A 21,891-nucleotide genomic window follows, 5' to 3' on the forward strand; every position below is an offset into this window, starting at 1 on the left:
GAAAGCAGGAACTATTACAAATTCAAGAAGCAACAAACACATGGACTTATAGGAGCAATATTCCAAACATAGCTGCAGGGAGCTTCCTAGCTAAGCAACTGAGAGGGAAGATTCCTGCATGCAAATAAACTGACAATAACCGCAGCAAATGACAAACTCAGATAAGAGCAAAAAGAACAAAACAACAAATAAAGAGCCAAGCACTTATCTGGGTAAGATGTGGTCTGGAGTAGGATGAGAAGGCTGGTAAACAAAGAACAAATGACATCCGGCTTAGACTGCTAGCAGACCAAGGTTTAAATAAGCAGAGAGTTAGCAATCGAAACGCCCATTGCTCCAACATACCTGGTCTCTGTCCAAACCATTCCTGGCCACAAGGGGGAGCCTCACAGCAGCAAAAGCATAACTGACATTCACAACAGGTATGTGTCTATCAGTTTTGCACATGGAGAGACTGAAATTCTTGCCCATTCTAACTTTGTAAACAGCTGGAGCTGAGTGAGGTTGGATGGAGAGCGTTTGTGAACAGTAGTTTTCAGCTCTGTCCACAGATTCTTGATTGGGTTCAGGTCTGGACTGTGACTTGGCCATTCTAACACCTGGATATGTTTATTTGTGAACCATTCCATTGTAGATTTTGTTTTATGTTTGGGATCATTGTCTTGTTGGAAGACAAATCTCTGTCCCAGTCTTAGTACTTTTGCAGACTCCCAACAGGTTTTCTTCAAAAATGGTCCTGTATTTGGCTCCATCCATCTTCCCATCACTTTTAACCATCTTCCCTGTCCCTGCTGAAGAAAAGCAGGCCCAAACCATGATACTGTCACCACCATGTTTGACAGTGGGGATGGTGTGTTCAGGGTGATGAGCTGTGTTGCTTTTGTGCCCAAATAGTTTGATTTTGGTTTCCTCTAACCAGAGCACCTTCTTCCACATGTTTGGTGTCTCCCAGGTGGCTTGTGGCAAACTTTAAATGACGCTTTTTATGGATATCTTTGAGAAATAGCTTTCTCCTTGCCACACTTCCATAAAGGCCAGATTTGTGCAGTGTACAACTGATTGTTGTCCTATAGACAGACTCTCCCACCTCCGCTGTAGATCTCTGCAGCTCATCCAGAGTGATCATGGGCCTCTTGGCTGCATCTCTGATCAGTCTTCTCCTTGTTTGAGATGATAGTTTGGATGGACGGCCGGGTCTTGGTAGATTTGCAGTGGTATGACACTCCTTCCATTTCAATATGATCGCTTGCACAGTGCTTCTTGGGATGTGTAAAATTGTGAAAATCTTTTTGTAACCAAATCCAGCTTTAAACTTCTCCACAACAGTATCACGGACCTGTGTTATAATCTGGTAACCAAGGACAATCACGAAAAATCCCATTAATCAACAAAAAACAAAACCACAAGAGTAGTTGGAAGCTAACCTGACCGCAATACCCTATCTATCGGACAACAATAGAAGTAGCAGTGGGATGTTCCTAACACACCTAGACACCTCCTCACTACTGGAGAAACTAGCCACACCTAAAAATAGAAACTTGCCTCAGAACAGTCCCCAAAGGAATAGCAAGCCCGCAACATGTAAATGACGGTGATGTAAGAAAACACAATACACAGATGGAAAGTATAGATCAGCAAAGGTGAGGCCCGACTAACTAGATAGAACAGGACAGGAAAGATAACTGATTGCAGCCAGCAAAAAACTCTGCAAAAATACCAATCTCCTGATAGGAAAAAAGATCCGAGACCACTGAGTCTCTCCCCCACTATATAAGGTACTCTTGTGCCAGAAACTTTAAACGGAACTGCAGATATACAGGGAGCAAGCTCCCTTTCTTGCTGGAGGAACTGCCTTTCTCATAAAAGCAGAAAGACAGATCCTCACATACAAAAAAACAAACACAGAACCAATTGGAATAAGCAGAAACACTCTTAAGTGCATATTCAGCAATTAAGCTCAGAAACAGTAAACTTATCTGGAGTAGATTCGGGCACCAAATAAATGGGAGAAACAGAAGGGAAAACTCCCAACCATCTTCAGAAGCAGGCAGGGAACATTTATCACCGGTTCCCGCTAAGCACAAAATGCTCTCCTAAATAGACTAGGGTGATCTGCAATAGGATTTTCTGGATTCCCAGTTAATTCCATCACCTGTTCGAATGACAGATTTAAACTACGCTTCATTACCATTCCTGGCCACCAGAGGGAGCTCCACACCAGCACCCACTCGGATGACATTCACAACAGACCTGCCTGTTGTGTTCCTTGGTCTTCATGATGCTCTCTGCGCTTTATACAGAACCCTGAGACTATCACAGAGCAGGTGCATTTATACGGAGACTCGATTACACACAGGGGCTTATATTTATCATCAGTCATTTAGGACAACATTGGATCATTCAGAGATCCTCAAATGAACTTCTGGAGTGAGTTTGCTGCACTGAAAGTAAAGGGGATGAATAATATTGCACGCTCCACTGTTCAGTTTATTATGTTTTACAAAATTTTAAAATAAGCAATACATTTCATTCAACTTCACAATTGTGTCCACTTGTTGTTGATTCTTCACCATAACCTTAAATTTTTTTATCTTTATGTCTGAAGCCTGAAATGTGGGAAAAGGTTGAAAAATTCAAGGGGGCCGAATACTTTCGCAAGGCACTGTAGATGGCGTACATTTAAGGATATACTCCTAGAGTCCTGTAAAAAACTTATACCCTCTGGTAATAAAATGTCCAGGAATAAAAAGAAACCACTATGGATAAATAAGACTGTACAAAGTATAATAAAACAAAAACAAAGGGCGTTTAAAATCTTGAAGGCTGAGAATACAGAAATAGCATTTCAGAAGTATAAAGATATCAACAGGAAATATAAGAGAGAAATCAAGCAAGCAAAATTAGCTACTGAAACAAAAATCGCCAAGGACATTAAAATAAATCCCAAAATCATTTATATATACATTAATGCCAAAAGGAAAACAAAGGATAGTATTGGCCTCTTAAAATATAATAACTTATTTATAGAGGACAAAGAAAAGACTGAGATATTAAACAGGCACTTCTCATTTGTGTTCAACAAGGAACTGACTGTTCCAGGGATCATTCAACAAGTGAAAAATTAAAGTTCACCTCCTGATATAATTAATTTAACATAAGAAGAAGTACGCCTGCCTCTGACTAAATTAAACATTGACAATTCCCCCGGGCCAGATGGCATTCATCCTCGAATATTGAGGGAATTGAGCTCAGTAATCAACAGACCACTTTATCTCATCTTCTTAGACTCACTTGTAACAGGGTTGGTGCCTCAGGATTGGAGGATTGCTGATGTGGTACCGATATTTAAGAAAGGTAAGAGGGTAGATCCAGGCAACTACCGTCCAGTAAGCCTGACATCAGTAGTATGCAAAGTTTCTGAGGGCATTTTAAGGGATGACATGCAAAAATATATTGCAGAAAATAATATAATAACTGACAGACAGCATGGATTCATGAAAGATAAGTCGTGTCTAACCAACCTGTTGGGGTTCTATGAGGAGGTAAATGCAAACCTGGATATTGGTAATGCAGCTGATGTGAATTATTTGGACTTTGCAAAGGCATTTGATACTGTACCACATAATAGCCTTATACTAAGGGGCACTTTGCACACTACGACATCGCAAGCCGGTGCTTGCGATGCCGTGCGCGATAGTCCCTGCCCCCGTCGCAGCTGCGATCTCTTGTGATAGCTGCCATAGCGAACATTATCGCTACGGCAGCTTCACTTGCACTCACCTGCCCTGTGACATCCCTCTGGCTGGCGACCCGCCTCCTTATTAAGGGGGCGGGTTGTGCGGCGTCATAGCGACGTCACACGGCAGGCGGCCAATAGAAGCGGAGGGGCGGAGATGAGCGGGACGTAAACATCCCGCCCACCTCCATGCTTCCGCATAGCTGGCGTGAGCCGCAGGACGCAGGTAGGAGATGTTCCTCACTCCTGCGGCTTCTCACACAGCGATGTGTGATGCCACTGGAACGAGGAACAACATCGTAACATTGGTCATTTGCAAATTATGGAAATGACCGACGCTGCACCAATGATACATTTACAACGATTTTGCGCTCGTTAATCGTATCAAAAAGGCTTTACACACTACGATATCGACTGCGACGCCGGATGTGCGTCACTTTCAATTTGACCCCACCGACATCGCACCTGCGATGTCGTAGTGTGCAAAGTGCCCCTAAAGCTCCAGAAGCCGGGACCAGGTAAACTATATGCAACTGGGTAAGGAATTGGCTAAAAGATAGGAAACAAAGAGTAGTTGTCGCGGGCGGAGGAGGGGACGCTGCGCTCTCCCACTGCTCGGGTCCGGCTGCCGCTGCTGCTGCGGCTGCTGCTGCTCGGTGGTGGCTCGAGCGGAGGGCGGGATCCCGGGGACTTGAGCGGCGCTCCTCGCCCGTGAATGAAAGGGGGTAGTTTGGTTTAGGGATATTGTCCGTGATGCCACCCACGGTTGTGGTGATTTTGGTGACACCACCGCTGCTCTGGACGGGGATCCCGGGAGCGGTGACAGGGAGCAGCTTGGTTGTTAGTTCTCCCCTCCGTGGGTAGGAGGTTGGTTGTCCCGGGGCTCGGTGATGGGGTAGGGATGAATGGCAGGCGGGTTGCGGGGCCTGGTGAGGTGCAGGGTCGCGGGGGCAGCACTGTGCCGCACGGCACGGTGGTACTCACTCAGCCCAATGATGATGACACAGTTCTCGGTAAAACACTCGGCTGGATGGACGGGTCCCACAGACGGCTGCGGTGTTGTTGATCCCGGAAGGTTGGTGGTAACTACCTTTCCCTGCACCTAAGTTGTTTGTACGGTTCCAATGGGTTCCCACCGGTAACCCGCTCCCCGGCTTGGATATGGGCCGGAGGCGCCCCTTTTGCCCGCAGGCGCTGGCCCTGAGAAATGGTTGCCTTGGCGGTGGCGGTGTCTCCCTCACTTGGTTGGACTGTTGCCTTCTGTCGGGACTTGACTGTTTGGAAACCCAGGAGGTCCCCTTCACTAATGGATTCGGCAAATTCACGGCGACTCCTAGCCTTGCCGGGGTCCGAAAAGCCCCTGCCAGATGGTGCTGGCTTCTCTTTGTGTACCGGTCCGGTACCGCCGGGCCACCGCCCGTCCACGGTCCTTACGGTAAACTCCAATCGGCCACTCCTGCAGACGGTCACCACCGTCTGCCAACCTTGCTGATTTGTCCGGGCCACACACCCGGACCAACTTCAGGCTGCTTAGCTGTCACTTTTCTCCTCTCTCACTCTCACTTCTCAACTGTCCTCACTCCTCTCCAAACTCTATCTGCCTGGTTTTTCCCGCCTCCAGGACTGTGAACTCCTCGGTGGGCGGGACCAACCACCTGGCCCACCCCCTGGTGTGGACATCAGCCCCTGGAGGAAGGCAACAAGGGTTTTATGTCTGACCTCGGTGTGCCTGCTGGGAGTGTGGGGTGTGTTGGTGTTGTTCTCTGTGGCCCCTGGCTTGTCCAGGGCGCCACATAGTCATAAATGGTACATTCTCTAAATGGGCTATAGTCAGCAGTGGGGGCCGCAGGGATCTGTGCTAGGACCAATTCTTTTTAATCTCTTTATTAATGACCTTGTGGATGGGATTGATAGTAAAGTGTCAGTCTTTGCCGATGACACCAAACTATGTAGGATAATAAAAACTGCCCTTGATAGTGCAATATTACAAGAAGATCTGGAAAAGATGTCAGAATGGGCAGATACTTGGCAAATGAGATTTAATGTTGATAAATGTAAAGTAATGCACCTAGGACGGAGTAATCCTATAGCTGCGTATACATTAACTGGAAGTAAACTCAGGACTACAGAACAGGAGAAGGACTTGGGTATTCTCATTACAAATAAGCTGAGGAGCAGCATCAATGTCAGGCGGCAGCTGCTAAAGCAAACAAGATTCTAGGGTCTATAAAAAGAGAGATTAGATCCCGTGATCCCAACGTATTGTTACCCCTCTATAAATCACCTGTAAGGCCACATCTGGAATATGGGATCCAGTTTTGGGTTCTACATTTTAAAAAGGACATTCAGAAGTTAGAGTCAGTTCAAAGGTGGCAACTAGATTATTACACGGAATGGAGGCCGCCCGTATGATGAGAGGAGGACAAAAGACGTCTCAGAGGAGATCTCATTTATATGTATAAATACATGTGTGGTCAATATAAAGGACTGGCACATGAAGAAAGGGAACGGCACATGATCCAAGGCACACCACATCCTCTGTAAAACATGGTGGAGGCAACGTGATGGCATGGGCATGCATGGCTTTCAATGGCACTGGGTCACTTGTGTTTATTGATGACATAACAGCAGACAAGAGTAGCCGGATGAATTCTGAAGTGTACCGGGATATACTTTCAGCCCAGATTCAGCCAAATGCCGCAGAGTTGATCGGACGGCGCTTCATAGTACAGATGGACAATGACCCCAAGCATACAGCCAAAGCTACCCAGGAGTTCATGAGTGCAAAAAAGTGGAACATTCTGCAATGGCCAAGTCAATCACCAGATCTTAACCCAATTGAGCATGCATTTCACTTGCTCAAATCCAGACTTAAGATGGAAAGACCCACAAACAAGCAAGACCTGAAGGCTGCGGCTGTAAAGGCCTGGCAAAGCATTAAGAAGGAGGAAACCCAGCGTTTGGTGATGTCCATGGGTTCCAGACTTAAGGCAGTGATTGCCTCCAAAGGATTCGCAACAAAATATTGAAAATAAAAATATTTTGTTTGGGTTTGGTTTATTTGTCCAATTACTTTTGACCTCCTAAAATGTGGAGTGTTTGTAAAGAAATGTGACAATTCCTACAATTTCTATCAGATATTTTTGTTCAAACCTTCAAATTAAACGTTACAATCTGCACTTGAATTCTGTTGTAGAGGTTTCATTTCAAATCCAATGTGGTGGCATGCAGAGCCCAACTCGCCAAAATTGTGTCACTGTCCAAATATTTCTGGACCTAACTGTAGATAGCAGCATGTGTGAAAAGCTATAGAGGTGTACAAAAGAGTCATACACATGAAAATGTAGTGGCATAGAAACAGAGGTTGGATGCAAAGCATAGCAAACTCTGTACCCCATGCGTATCTCTATGTGAGTCACAGCTTCATCAGGGCCATCTTTTATAGACTATATCTTATATATTGTACACCTCCATAGCATTTCACACATGCTACTATCTATAGATGGTGCCTCCCTTTCCCTTTAGGACCCTGTGGAGTTCCTCACCCTTTCAGCTGTTTCCATCAGCACTGCCATTTGTGTCCTTAAATTACCTCATTCCCTTCTGGTCTGTGCTGGTGATAGCTCTAACTACCTACAGATCCTGAGTGCAAGCAGGAGGCTTGCAATCATCCGGAGTAACTTTGTTGTATTTTGCAGCTCCTCTCCCTGTATCTACTCGGAGATAAATTGGTTAATTTCCATTGTTTGTTATGCCTGTTTGTCCTTTAGCTCCTAGTGGTGTTAACGAAGAGCACATCCCATCCACTGCAATCCACTGCCTACCTAGGGCCCAGATCAGGGTCAGCTTAGGGCTAGGTATCTGGCTCGGCGCATAGGTTCCGCACCTATCTAGGACAGTGAAGGAAGCTAGGGTTCAGTGGTAGGCTTGGTAAGGGGTCACCATCTCCCCCTTCCCTAAACATAGGGTTTCCCTTACCTTTCGCTGGGTACTTCCCCGTATGTAGCGTGACCCCATGATGCCCTTTGGAGTATTATCTTGGTGGCCACACAATGGACATATGATATGATATTTTTATAGTGATATAACATTGTTTATTGTCTATTTTGACCTTACCCTTATAATATAATTTGGGGATATACTGTATTCATTTTTTCCTTTATTGCTATCAATATATACTATAATTTCTCTATAGATTTAACTTTATAATAGCCACTAGGTGGCAGCATATTCACCTGTCCACACACATGGCGTGTGGTTCTGTGCAATGCATTTTATATCTTTATATGCTTGTATGTAGGGATTTTGGACGTCTTGCATTTCTTATGTGTTTTGTTTTTCATCCTGTGGTGTTTGCACCTTTTTGCATTACTAATAACATACTACTATAAGTTGTGCAGAAGGTTCTTATATTCTTTTCTTGTTCTTTTTTGTCAATTGTTACAAATGATGTAGCATCTTTTAGTTGTTACCAGATCTGTGCACCTTCTTTTTAAATTTCCACCCTTTGAGTAAATCTGTGCCGGTTTAGGGGGGGAAATAAGGACTCTGGTTTATGGGATATTCACATGGGGCAGACTGGGAGGATTCAGCCCCATATGTGTGAAAGTGAAGATTTCTGCAGAAGGTGCATGGATTTCTGCAAACCCCTATCAGATGAATCAGAAATCTGCTCCATTTAAGTTAAGGTGGCTTTACATGCTGCGATATCGGTACCGATATCGCTAGCATGCGTACCCGCCCCCATCGTTTGCGCGAGACGGGCATATCGCTGCCCGTCATGCACAAAAACGTGCGGACCCGTCACACGTACTTACCTGCATAGCGACGTCACTGTGACCGGCGTACCACCTCCTTTCTAAGGGGGCGGTCCGTTCGGCGTCACAACGACGTCACTAAGCGGCCGCCCAATCAAAGCGGAGGGGTGGAGATGAGCGGGACGAACATCCCACCAACCTCCTTCCTTCCACATTGCGGCCGGCGGCAGGTAAAGGAGAGGTTCCTAGTTCCTGCGAAGTCACACGTAGCGATGTGTGCTGCTGCAGGGACGAGGATCAACTTCGCCACAGCGACAGCAGCGATAATTGGGAGAGGACCCCCATGTCAACGAGGAGCGATTTTGGATGTTTTTGCAACGATCCAAAATCGCTCCTAGGAGTCACACACAACGAGATCGCTACAGCGGCCGGATGTGCGTCACAAAATCCGTGACCCCAACGAGATCGCTACAGCGGCCGGATGTGCGTCACAAAATCCGTGACCCCCAACGAGATCGCTGTAGCGAAATCGTAGCGTGTAAACCTCACTTTAGACTATAAGAGATCAGTTTGCAGAGGTGCGATTATACCCAGGGGACACACTCTGATCCCCCTGCCGTGTGCACTGACAGCTCCTTTTCTCCCGGGTTTCGGCACCTCTTTTCTGTGTGTTGTCTCCTCATATACATTACATGGACGCTCTCCAGCTTTAGGAGGTCACAGCAGATACAGAAGTAACAGATGGGAAGTGCGGAGCTCATTTTACTTTATATTTTTGTTCCTACAGATCGTCTTCTCCTGGATCTTCCCCATCGGTCTCCTGGGCACAATGATAACCCTTCTGCTGCTCTTCCTTAGTCTCAGTAAGTCCTGATATTATCTGGTGCCATTTACACCCTGCACAGAAGTAATACCTGGCTCCAAGACTCAGCCTAAAAGCTTTAAATCCGGCCATAATATCATACAACAAGGTGATGATGGGTTTTATTTTCTAGCGTCGGTGGAAGGAGTCACTATAAAGCACAGAAATTTCGAGATAATGGTTAATGAAACATTGAACAAAGAGATAATAGATGCTCTTCCTGATGGCTGTTTCTGTGCAGAAACTTCAAATAATCAGACACTGCTTAAATTGAAAAGGTAAGCTAATTATATAGAGTAGTAGATGTCACCTGAACTCCTATGTAACACCACAGAAAACACAGTGATAACACCATGAGTACAGATAATGTAGTAGATGGAGGGCCGGCGTCAGCACCCGGCGCCAGGATCGGTCTGGCCTGCCGGGGTAGCGGGGAATCCCCCGGTAGGCCCCGGGCCCTCAGTGGGCCCCACATGCCTTATATAATGCGGGGCTATGTACAGTGCCGCAAAGCCGCCTGTTTCTCAGGGCCGGCGTTATGTGCGGGCAGACTGTGCAGGGCCCCGACGCCCTGATCGGTCCCCCCCTACACTCTGAGGGCCCACCAGCCTTTAAATCACAAACTGCAGCGATAGCACAAGTTCTGTACTATCGCTGCAGTTTTTCGCGGTTGCAGAAGGAACTGTGGTGACATCACAGTCATGTGACTCACCGTAGGTCCTGCACTGCGGAAGTCCCAGGCCTGTACATATCCGGTGTACAGGCCTGGAGACCGCGCCGCTATTCAAATGTACGTGTATCCTTCAGACGCACGTACATCTGGACAGTGCGGCAGGTGACAGGAGGCGGAGGAGCTGCTCAGCTGTCATCACACTGCCGCCGGGGCCGCAGAGAAGAGGACGCGCAGGGCCGTAGGTAAGCGCTCAGGAGGAGCCGAAGAAAAAAAAACAAACAAAAAACACTCACCTCTTCTCCGTTCCCGCGGTGCTCCAGACCGCAAGACACATAGACCCCTCAGTGACCCGTCTGCTGCATGGAGCCATCGCTGCAGGCTGACTTCATGGCTTTACTGCAGTTAAATGCTTTATGGCGCCGCAAAGCATTTAACTGCAGTAAAGCCATGATGGCATCCTGCGGCGGTGGTTCCATGCATCGGGCGAGATCATGGAGAGGTCTATGTGTCTTGCGGACTGGTAAGGTAAGGACACCACGGGAACAGAGGACAGGTGAGAATAATGTCGCGGGCGGGGAGGACGCCACTGCGCTGCGCTTGCTAACGCTCGGATCCGGCGCTGCTGCGATGGCTGCTCGGTGGCTCGAGCGGTGGGCCGGATCCGGGGACTCGAGCGGCGCTCCTCGCCCGTGAGCGAAAGGGGTGGTTGGTTTGGGGGATTTAGTCTGTGACGCCACCCACGGTTGTGGTGAGGTTGGGCACCACCGCTGCTGGTAACGGGTGACGGGGATCCCGGGAGCGATGGTAGGGAGCAGCTGGGATGTTGTTTTCCCCCTCCGTGGATAGGGGTTGGTGGTCCCGGGGCCCGGTGAGGTGACGGGGAGGCAGGGTTGGCAAGGTGCAGGCCGCCTGGACTGCGCAGCGCGGTGCCGGATGGCGCGGTTGTACTCACTCAGCCACAAATGTACGCAAAGTCTCTGGTAAACCAAATGGCTGGATGGACGGGTCCCGCAGCCGGCTGCTGTGGCTTCTCCCGGACGGTTGGTGGTGGCTGCCTTTCCCTGCACCCTTGTGTATGTTCGGTCCCGATGGCTTCCCACCGGTAACCTGCTCTCCAGCGTATATATGTGACGGAGGAGCCCTTTTGCCCGCAGGCTCTGGCCCTTGGAACTCTAGCTGTGGCGGTAGCTGTATTTCCTTTTGCTGGTCGGACGGTTGCCTTCTATCGGGTCTTGGCTGTTAGGAAACCCCTGGGGTTCCGGTCACTGACGGATTTGACCTCTTAACGGTGACTCCAAGCCTGGTCTGGGTCCGCAGGCCCTGCCTGTGTGTGCTGGCTTCACTTTGGTCCCCGGTTCGGTACCGGCGGGCCACCGCCCGACCCCGGTCCTACGGTTCCGCGTTGATTCGCCTCTCCTGCAGACGGCCACCACCGTTTGCCAACCTTGCTCTTAGTGCCCGGGCCACGCACCCGGACACGGTCAGTTTACTCCTTCACTCCTCTTCACTCCTTACACTTCCCTAACTGAACTCAACTGACTTTCTTTTCCCGCCTCCAGGACTGTGAACTCCTCAGTGGGTGGGGCCAACCACCTGGCCCCACCCCACCGGGTGTGGACATCAGCCCCTGGAGGGAGGCAACAAGGATTTTGTGTCTGGCTGATGTGCCTGTCTCGGGGTGGGGGTGTGTGTTGCAGTACCTGTGACAACCTGGCTAGTCCAGGGCGCCACATTCCCCCTTGGTTAAATGCAGACCGTCCTCGGGCTGCCCGTCCATCACCGGTTTTATTTTTCTTTTCAACTGTAAAAATATAAAGACAACAACACAGTATGCATTTCAAATCTTCCCTTATGGGAGGTATGTCACTTAAACGTTGCAAAACACATATATATATACATTTTTAATAATAACGGACGGACAGCTTCCTCTCACCCACCCAAGCAAGCTAGCCCTGATGCTGCCCCTAAGAAGTGGGCAGCACCCCTTGACCCCAGTCCTGATCCAGGCTGCCCGAGCGGGAACGGGTACGGTGCCTCGCACCTGGCTGTCACTTCAGGGGACCCCACGTCCATGGGGGACCTCTAACCCCCGGAGGATCACCACCGGTTGCGGTAGTGGCAGGCCTGGGCCATCACTTTCCTCCAGGCCCATCCTCCAAATCTGCCTCTCCGGAGGCGGCAACGGAAAACATGCCCCCAACTTATTTACAGTCCCACCAGTTCGTGGGTGCCCTGCAAGTTCTCAGGCATGTCCATGAAGAGTTACTCATGCCAACGGTAACAAAGGATCCCTGCGGTGACAACTTGCCGGCAACGGCCGGAATAATCACAGTAGATAATCAGATGATCTTTCGGGATGATTTTTGTCATTCATTCAAACTGCTGAGGCTCCCAACGGGGGACAACTGTATGCAATGGTGGACCGCTGCCTTACTCAACAGTCCATTCTCAACCGTGGGGCTCCAGTGCCACCTTCACATGGCGCACTGCTCTGGACCCCGATGGTAGCTCGCTGCAGGTGATGTTTCTCCACATACATGCGGGCATGCACATCCGCTTTACCCCCTTTTCGGGCAAGTTATAACCAACCTAACCTGTGGATCGGTGATAACTTTTCACCAAAGACCCCATTACTGCAAACTACTGTATTTATACATCAGTTATGGTGCACAGGAGATGCGCAGGAGCCGCCTGTGTTTTACAGTCAGCGCTCCACTATAATGGACATAGCAGCTAATAGATATTTGCATGTAGCTGTAGGGTGGGCCCCTGGAGTCAATTCCCCAGTGGGCCCCAGACACCCCAGTCCGACCCTGCCCAGCGCATACAGGCAAGTGTGGGGGATTCCATTCGCCATTGCCAGGGGTTGGGATCTGTTCTGTAGCCCCCGAGGTCAAATTACGGAGACCGCAGTGCTCGGTGCCAACAGCTGCATCTTAAGGTCTGCTGGCCGTTTAAACTCGCTCTTTCAGTACGATCACGCACACACAGCATTCCCTGCTGAACACTGCATGCACATGTGTGACGCCCTGGCAAAACCAGGTAGTCACAAATAGGCCCCTGCATAACACCTTCCCTCATTAGGCAACACACAGCCAACCTGAAACCCTAGTCACCCCCCCTTAGGGAAAGACAGACACACCAGTGGGCGTGACCAGGCGGTTGGTGCACGCCCACCCAGGGGTCTAGACAGCCCGGGGCGGGAAAACAAGCAGTTTAGATTAGTTTGGAGTTCAAGTTGGAGAGGAGTGTGGGCTGGAGCTAAGTGTAGCTCCAGCAGGAGAGACCCAAATTGAACGGTACCAGGGTAGGTGTAACGTTCAGTCCAGAGGTGGATCCACGGGACCGTGCATCGGACTCCCCCAGAGAGACAACCAGGAGCGAACCCCTATACAGGGATTGTCTGGAGGCCTCTCCAGAAGGCCTAGATGTGAGTTCGGGTTTCGTGTCTGTAATGAGGCGAACAGCTCTGACTGTTTTTTGACCGAAAAGGACATGGAGACTGACATTACACAGGATGGTGCTGCCACCTTGTGGACAAGTGCTGAAATTGCTCGAGGGGCAGACACTGTAAAATCTGATCCCCTCCCACAAACACTGGTTGTACAGGAAAAAAGTGCGGGAAAAAGCTCACTGAGCCACTGGAGCTGTATCAGAGCAGACCTGCCTCGGACTGCCCTCATTGCTGAAGTGTGAGGGATTGCCAGAACTGCTGCAGATATGATACTGGATTCAAGGGACCTCCGGACTGTCTCCTTCCTCCATTCCAAGAGACTGTATGCTAGTCCTCTGTTGAGAGGGCTGAAGATTTCCCCATCTCTGCTCCTTGGAGTCGCCGCCGGTTACCCGGAGTCCAGGCCTGCTACGTGGGAGCCCTTCCTCCTTGTGTTTTGGACTGGTAATATAACCCATAGGGCAAGTCAGGGACAGAATTCTTGTTTATCATTGCTGTTTTTGTGTGTTGTGTGCCGTGTGTCCGAAGTTAGAGACTCGGATAGCAAACTCTGATTATGTGTGCTGCTAAGCCAGCTGCGTGTGTCATTGAAATGTTTACCAGTAAAGAAATGTACCCTTACATAAAATCTGAGCGTGGGGATTTTGTTGGCGCAGATTATGGGAACTCAGCCGCGGTCAGACCTGCGGCCACTTCATCTGGCGTAGTCGGCAGGATCTGTGACCAGCAAAATCCCCTCCTGGTGGTAGCTTATAGTCAGACAGCTCCTCCGGCGTCTATTGTAAATCAAGTGAGAAAATTTAATGGACGGAATTACCCTGTACCTGAATGGGTGGAACAACTTAGGATAGTGGGGGAAATGTATAATGCTGACCCTAAGACCTTAGCGGAAATGGCTATGCTGACATTAGAGGGGGAAGCATGGACGACGGTCAGACTGGAGATGGTTAGGGGCCAGCGTACATTAGATGACTTGGTGCGGGTGCTAGAGAACACCTATGGGCCGACCAGATACCTGGGAACACTGCGCTACATGTTCTTCCAGCGTACACAGCTCGAGTGGGAGGACATTCCTCGATATGCGAACGCCCTCCAAGTACTGCTGGAACAAGCCTGCAAAAATGGAGAAAATCTAGCTGGTACATCCTCCCGCGACCTGGTGCTGAGGGACCAATTCGTAATAGGACTGAGAGATCCGTATCTCAACCGCTCATTGCAGGACTTACTCCAGATAAATCCAGCCCTTACATTTGCTGAGGTTAAAGAAGAAGCCATAGAACGTTCTAGGGGACCTGTTACGGGAACAGAGACTTATACCGCTACTTGCAGATCCATGTACAGTACAAATACTCCGAACAGCGACACAGAGGAACTGAAGCAGATGGTGGCGGATTTACAGAAGCAGGTGCTGCAGCTCACATTAGACCAACAGGCGGATAGGCAAGTGAGACGGCAACCTAGCCGACCTATGGGGAAGTGCTGGACATGTGGTGACCCCCGTCACAGAGCAAACCGTTGCCCCCAGAACTCCTTCCAACCCGACCCGCAGCTGTTCCATCGAATGGACTCTCAAACACCCCAGCAAGCGGAGTTTCACTCGAAACAGCGGATGGAACCCCAGGCCGCCTATCCACTATAACCGCCAAGCCATGCCTCTCAACAGCGGGCACCTTTAAACTAGACACCCCGGCTGAGGAGGCTCACTCGACCGGGAAGACCACGGAGAAAAGGAGCCAACAAAGGAGCAAGCTTGCATCAAACACTCCTACACTGAAAGTAATGTTAGAGGGAGTTGCCGTGCAAGGACTAATGGATACTGGATCCCAGGTGTCCACCATCTCAGAACAGTTTTACGAGAAATATCTACAACCACGGGCTGCTTATGACCCGAATACCGTCATCAAGATCAAAGCGGACAATAATCTACCCATTCCAGTAACGGGAGTAGCTTGGATGAGCACCGAAATGTGTGGACAGGACCTCGGGAAGAGGGGGATAATTGTGGTCAAAGAAGGCTTCGGTTCGGACACGCCCATGATTATTGGGATGAACATCCTGAAAGACCTGGACCTGGTATTGTTTACCAAGCGGGGACCCAAGTACTGGCAGGAAGTTACCACACACGGGGCCACCCGCCGAGCATTCCGAAGAGTGGTCCGGGCCTGCAGCCTACAGCAAATGGCAGAGGAACAACGGCCCATAGCCATTATCACCGTGCCTCGCCACACTAGGATCACCTTACCGGCTGAAAAGGAGACAATTACATTGCTACCCCTTAGCACCACAAGACCGCTTGAAGGCGTGGAGGTACTGATTGAGCCGCAAACCCCGAGGGAGGGAAAATTGAACCCATTAGTCGCTCGCACTCTGGCTGTCGTGAGGAGGGGAAGGATCCCTGTGCGGCTGAGCAATACGGCTAGTGTAGGCGTCGACCTAGAAGCGGGGACACAGCTCGCCAGAGTCTACGCCCTACCTACAGAGGTGAATCCCAGGGGCCCCTTCCAGTTTGCCCCATCGACAGAGGGAGACTGGACAGTGACTGTTTCTGCCATGGCCACCGCCACAGATGACACTGAAGCTGGAAAGGAGCTGCTAGAGAAGTGTCAGCTGGATACATCCCAATACTCTAAACAGGAAGTGTCACGGGTGGAAAAACTACTACAGGAACACCAGGCGTCCTTTGCCCGGCATGACACTGACTTTGGATGCACCACCAGTATCCAACACGAGATCCCTACGGGTAACGCTTCTCCTATCCGTGAGAGATACCGGCAGATACCACCCCAGCAATACCGAGAAGTGAAAAGCCTCCTGAATTCCATGCTCCATGCCGGAGTGGTACGAGAGAGCCAGAGCCCCTGGGCTGCACCGGTGGTAATAGTTAAAAAGAAAGACGGATCCCTGAGGTTCTGTGTGGACTACCGCCGCCTGAATGCTTGCACCACCCGGGACTCATACCCTTTGCCGAGGATCGAAGAATCCCTGACGGCTCTGAAGAAAGCCAAGTATTTTTCCTCCCTGGATCTGACCAGCGGCTATTGGCAGGTACCCATGAGCGAAAAGGACAGAGAAAAGACCGCTTTCATCCTACCCATGGGTCTGTACGAGTTTGACAGAATGCCCTTCGGCCTGAACAACGCGCCAGGAACTTTCCTGATGGAGTGCTGCTTGGAAGACTTCAATTTCGACTTCACCCTCATCTACCTTGATGACATTGTGGTCTATTCAGCCACGTTCGAAGAACATCTACAGAAGCTGGGCCGCGTATTCCAGAGGCTAAGGGAACATGGCCTGAAGTTGAAACCCAGCAAGTGCCGTCTTCTACAGCAGGAGATCGATTACCTGGGCCACAGGATCTCGGCCGAAGGTGTACAACCATCGCCGGAGAAAATACCCGCTGTACGGGACTGGCCACAGCCCACAACTGTCAAGGAGGTCCGGGCTTTCCTGGGACTGGCAGGCTACTACCGTCGGTTCGTCAAGATTTTAGCCCGGCTTGCCGCACCACTGCATGACCTGCTTCGAGGGACTACCAACAGTCCCAGAGGACGCCGCATCAATTGGGGGCCTACCCAAGAAGAGTCCTTCTAAGCTCTAAAGGGTGCCTTGACGTTGTCCCCCATCCTGGCATATGCAGATTACACCCTGCCCTTTCAATTACATACTGACGCCAGCCTACAGGGTCTGGGGGCAGTACTCTCACAGGTACAAGAAGGCAAGGAACATGTTGTAGCCTATGCCAGTAGGTCCCTACATGAAGGTGAAAAGAATCCCACCAATTACAGTTCATTCCGGCTGGAGCTGTTGGCCTTGATGTGGGCAATGACTGAGAAATTTGCCGGATATCTGACGGGGGCAGAAGTACTAGTCCTGACGGACAACAACCCGTTGTCCCACTTAGAAAATGCGAAACTTGGGGCTATGAAGCAGCGATGGATGGCTCGGCTCTCCAAGTTTAACTACAAGATTAAATATAGAGCTGGGGCTGAAAATCAGAATGCGGACAGCCTGTCCAGAAGGACATCCCCCTCGCCCACTAAGGACCGGGACGAAGAGCTGGAAGGAGACGAGATGCCTGACTTCACAAGATTAGCCCGGCAGATAATGGATTGCCGCCAGTATGCTGTGGATGAGGCTGGCACTCCAGTAGGGTCCCCACTGTCCCCACAGGAATGGTGCAGAATCCAGGACCAGAATGCTGAATGTGCCCTACTCAAACAATGGGTGAAGCAGCAGCAGAAGCCGTCCTCTGACACGCGGTCACGACTGTTCACCAGTACTCTGACCCTGCTCAGCCAATGGGATCATCTGATTCTGAGAGAAGGAGTGCTATACCAGAGGATCTTCCTATCCCACATGCTGGAGGAGTGCCTACAGGTTGTAGTGCCGGCCCAAATGGCCCGTGAGATGGTGGGAGAACCACACAAGAGGAACGGCCACTTTGGAATAGACAAGACCTTCTGGTGGGTCCAACAGTCCATCTACTGTCCGGGACTCCGCAAGCTGGTTGAAGATGTCTGCCGAGCCTGTCGCACCTGTGAGCTTTACAAGTCCGCTGAGTAGCGTGCACCTGTCCAAACAGTTGAGACATCCCGGCCCCTTGAGCTGTTGATGGTGGACTACCTGTCGATTGGGACGGCGAGTGGTGGCTACCAATACTGTCTGGTTATGGCAGACCATTTCACAAAATTCGCAGTTGCTGTTGCTACCAAAGATCAGACTGCCGAGTCAGCTGTGCGGGCCATCTGTCGACAGTTCATTCAGGTCTATGGGTGTCCGGAGAGGTTGCACTCTGATCAGGGGGCTTGTTTTGAAGGTCAAATTATCGAGGAGCTGCATCGGATGTATGGGATCCAGAAGTCCAGAACCACCCCTTACCACCCACAGGGGAACGGTGCGTGTGAGCGCTTTAACCGGACTCTACTCCAGTTGATCCGCACCTTAGCCGATGACAAGAAAGACCAATGGCCCCAATTCCTTCCGGATCTAGTGTGGGCCTACAAAAATCAAGTCCACTCCGTGACGGGTTTTAGCCCACACACCCTTCTCTTTGGCCACCCAGGAAAAGGGGTCCATGACCTAAACCTGACCAGTCCTGAAAAAAATACTGGCGGTACCTATCCATCCTGGCTACACACTCATCGTCAGAAGATGGAAACTGTATACCGACTGGTGGGCCAACAAATCCGGGGCCAGAGACATGCTGACCCGCTCCCCGTACAGGAAGAACCCTTAGAAGTAGGACAGCTAGTCCTGGTTCATATTAAGAAGCCTCAAGGAAAACTCCGAGCTAAGTGGGAAGCTGAAGTCTATCGGGTAGTTGAGCGCCCCTACCCTGATGGTCATGTGTACAGAGTCCGGGGCGAAGATAGCGGAAACTCTCGCACCTTGCACCGGAATATGTTGCGCCCCTGCCCATCCCAGCCGGACTCCCTGACCACAGTACCCGGTGAGGACGACACTGCTGACATGACTGACACCATTGACATTACTCACCATAGTGACCTTGTTGACCCCGGGACTGGTTACCCGCCTGCGCAGACTGGTCCTCCCTCTAGGGAACTGACGGAGGTAGAGAGTGTAACCGGTGATAGAGTGGAGGGAAATCAACCTCTGCGGCGTACTACCCGCACCACTGCCGGGGTTCCTCCTGGGCAGTCCTATAGGGACCAGTAAGTATGGCCCGCTTCTCAGCCTCCCCCTGCCACAGCCTCAGTCCTCGCTGCCCTGGACCCTTTGAATGTTGACAGGGACTGCCAACCTTTCAGTGGGGGGATATGTAATGAGGCGAACAGCTCTGACTGTTTTTTGACCGAAAAGGACATGGAGACTGACATTACACAGAATGGTGCTGCCACCTTGTGGACAAGTGCTGAAATTGCTCGAGGGGCAGACACTGTAAAATCTGATCCCCTCCCACAAACACTGGTTGTACAGGAAAAAAGTGCGGGATAAAGCTCACTGAGCCACTGGACCTGTATCAGAGCAGACCTGCCTCGGACTGCCCTCATCGCTGAAGTGTGAGGGATTTCCAGAACTAATGCAGATGTGATACTGGATTCAAGGGACCTCCGGACCGTCTCCTTCCTCCATTCCAAGAGACTGTATGCTAGTCCTCTGGCAAGAGGGCTGAAGATTTCCCCATCTCTGCTCCTTGGAGTCGCCGCCATTTACCCAGAGTCCAGGCCTGCTACGTGGGAGCCCTCCCTCCTTGTGTTTTGGACTGGTAATGTAACCCATAGGGCAAGTTAGGGACAGAATTCTTGTTTATCATTGCTGTTTTTGTGTGTTCTGTGCCGTGTGTCCGAAGTTAGAGACTTGGATAGCAAACCCTGATTATGTGTGCTGCTAAGCCACCTGCGTGTGTCATTGAAATGTTTACCAGTAAAGAAATGTACCCTTGCATAAAATCTGAGCGTGGGGATTTTGTTGGCGCAGATTATGGGAACTCAGCCGCGGTCAGACCTGCGGCCACTTCATGTCCTTCAGAAGTCTGTACAAGATATGGCAGTAAGTCCAACGGGAACCGTATGCAGGACGGGTGACTGGAACTGGGTACAGGTGCCAAGTGGTAACAGCAGACGGGAGGCGGGGTCCAGGTCCAGCGAGACGTGTAGGCTGAAGTAACCAGGTAGAATCCAGGAACGGTGACGGGTACAGGCTGACGGAAGATGGCGGGATCCACAGCTGATAGTCACCGGGGCAACTCCTGGGACACCGGCAAGCTGGACACACTCAGGACAGCAGACAGGCACTGCGGAGGAGACAGGGTTAACTTGGGTACAAAGCACAGAGGGACCTGCACATCTAGCTACAAGAACACGTTGAACAGGCACCGCCCACATGGAAAAGGAAGTCTTATATACCCTGTACCTGTAATCAGCCATACCCTGTTCCAGTGATGCTGGCCCTTTAAGAAGAGGTGAGTGAGCGCGCCCGCGCCCTAATGCGCATGCGCGAGGCCCGAGTGCTGGAGACCAGTGCAGGAAGCAGAGAGGGAGGTGGAGGAGATGCAGGGGAGCCAGGCACAGAGTCCCGGGTCGCAGAGGGATGCCGGGACCGGCGGACGGGAGGCATGGAGGATGCACAGGAGGAGGAGCGAGAGGAGCAGCCGTGGACAGAGGGAACGGGGACCGGAGCGGTGAGTGACAGGCGGAGTTGGGATACCAGGAGCATGACAGTAGGAGCCCTGGTGCCTCTGGCTAGGTGGCAGACGGTGGTCTCCATCAGCAGGAGATGGGAAAATGGCTCGGTGGAACCGAGGTGGACCGGGACAGGGTTGTAGCCTGCTGGTACCGACACAGGGAACCGACCCGGAAACCGTAGCACAAGGGTACTCGGACCCTGAACCAGTCCGCTTGGTTCCGGTTTCTGGCTTAATTAACCGATTGAGGCCAGGACTAGAGGTCCTGTCCCACCCAAAGTCCCTCATAGAAGACAACAGCTCACCGATTAGGGATAAGAGGTCACCGCCAGGGCCCATAGATCCCACGGGCCAGCGTCTGCGGGCACGGCTCCTGAGGCCACATCCAGCCGGGAGCGGACTCCTACGTTTCAGACTGGGAAGTCATTTTCTACTTAAAACAGTGCAGAGGACAGAGATAGAAACCACCAGCCGGGTGGGGGACCCTGAATGCAACCGGCCGCGGCACCGGCCACCATCACCTTGGTTTACCAGAGACTTGTGTGTTTTACTAACAGTGAGTACACCAGCACCCCCTGCGGTCGCTATCCCCTGCACCGAGCCACCGGGTCCCAGGGCCACCATCCCTGCCCACGGAGGGATTAACAACTTGCTGCACAACATCTCCCCCGGGTGCCCCATAACTGCAGCGGTGGTGTCCCAATTGACCACGCACCGTGGGTGGTGTCACAAACTTAATACGGCCCAGCCCATACATATACGTCCCCCCATTTATTCGGCGTGTGCGCGAGACCCTCGGGTCTGGGGACCCTCGAGCCACCACCCCTGAGAGTCCGGACTCAAGCAGCGCCAGGTGCTGGCACAGGGGCGGCACACATACATCGTAGGATGGAGTTCATCTGTGGGCGAAGTTAGCGAGGGATGCCTCCAGTACCACAATTGAAAAGGAGCCGCTGTGTAATCCAGCCTCTCCCAGATCTGTATGTCACCCCCCCAGCAACATGTATGCCCTCCCTCAGTAATGTGCATTCCCCCCAGTAATTGTGTATTCCCCCTCACAGTAACATGTATGTCCCCCTCAGTGATGTCTATGCCCCTTGTGGTGTGTTTATCCCCAGCCAATCTTATGATGCATATACTGTAGCTACAGACCCTACTGTGATATATACACTGTAGCCCCCAACCTTTCCTGTGATGTATACAGTGTGTCCACCCATATCCTGTCCACCGCCATTAACTTGAGAATGGCGGCAGCTATAGGCATA

At 50.9% G+C, this 21,891-nt stretch overlaps 2 protein-coding genes across 3 annotated transcripts in view; one reads left to right on the top strand and one right to left on the bottom strand.

Annotated features, from left to right (window-relative positions):
• The window catches only part of LOC142302104 (transmembrane protein 272-like), a 151,286-nt gene that overhangs the window by 55,777 nt on the left and 73,618 nt on the right, over positions 1 to 21,891 (bottom strand). The window lies entirely within an intron of this gene.
• The window catches only part of LOC142302101 (phospholipase A2 homolog ECO_00035-like), a 64,795-nt gene that overhangs the window by 9,826 nt on the left and 33,078 nt on the right, over positions 1 to 21,891 (top strand). For both annotated transcript variants that reach the window (XM_075343181.1, XM_075343182.1), the window contains exons 2-3: positions 9,281 to 9,356; positions 9,489 to 9,633. In XM_075343181.1, coding sequence (XP_075199296.1) covers positions 9,323 to 9,356; positions 9,489 to 9,633 — 179 coding nt within the window. In that variant the 5' untranslated portion in view covers positions 9,281 to 9,322. The remainder of the gene's footprint in view (positions 1 to 9,280; positions 9,357 to 9,488; positions 9,634 to 21,891) is intronic.

Source organism: Anomaloglossus baeobatrachus, chromosome 4 (genome assembly GCF_048569485.1).
Source record: "Anomaloglossus baeobatrachus isolate aAnoBae1 chromosome 4, aAnoBae1.hap1, whole genome shotgun sequence".
Taxonomy (NCBI): domain Eukaryota; kingdom Metazoa; phylum Chordata; class Amphibia; order Anura; family Aromobatidae; genus Anomaloglossus; species Anomaloglossus baeobatrachus.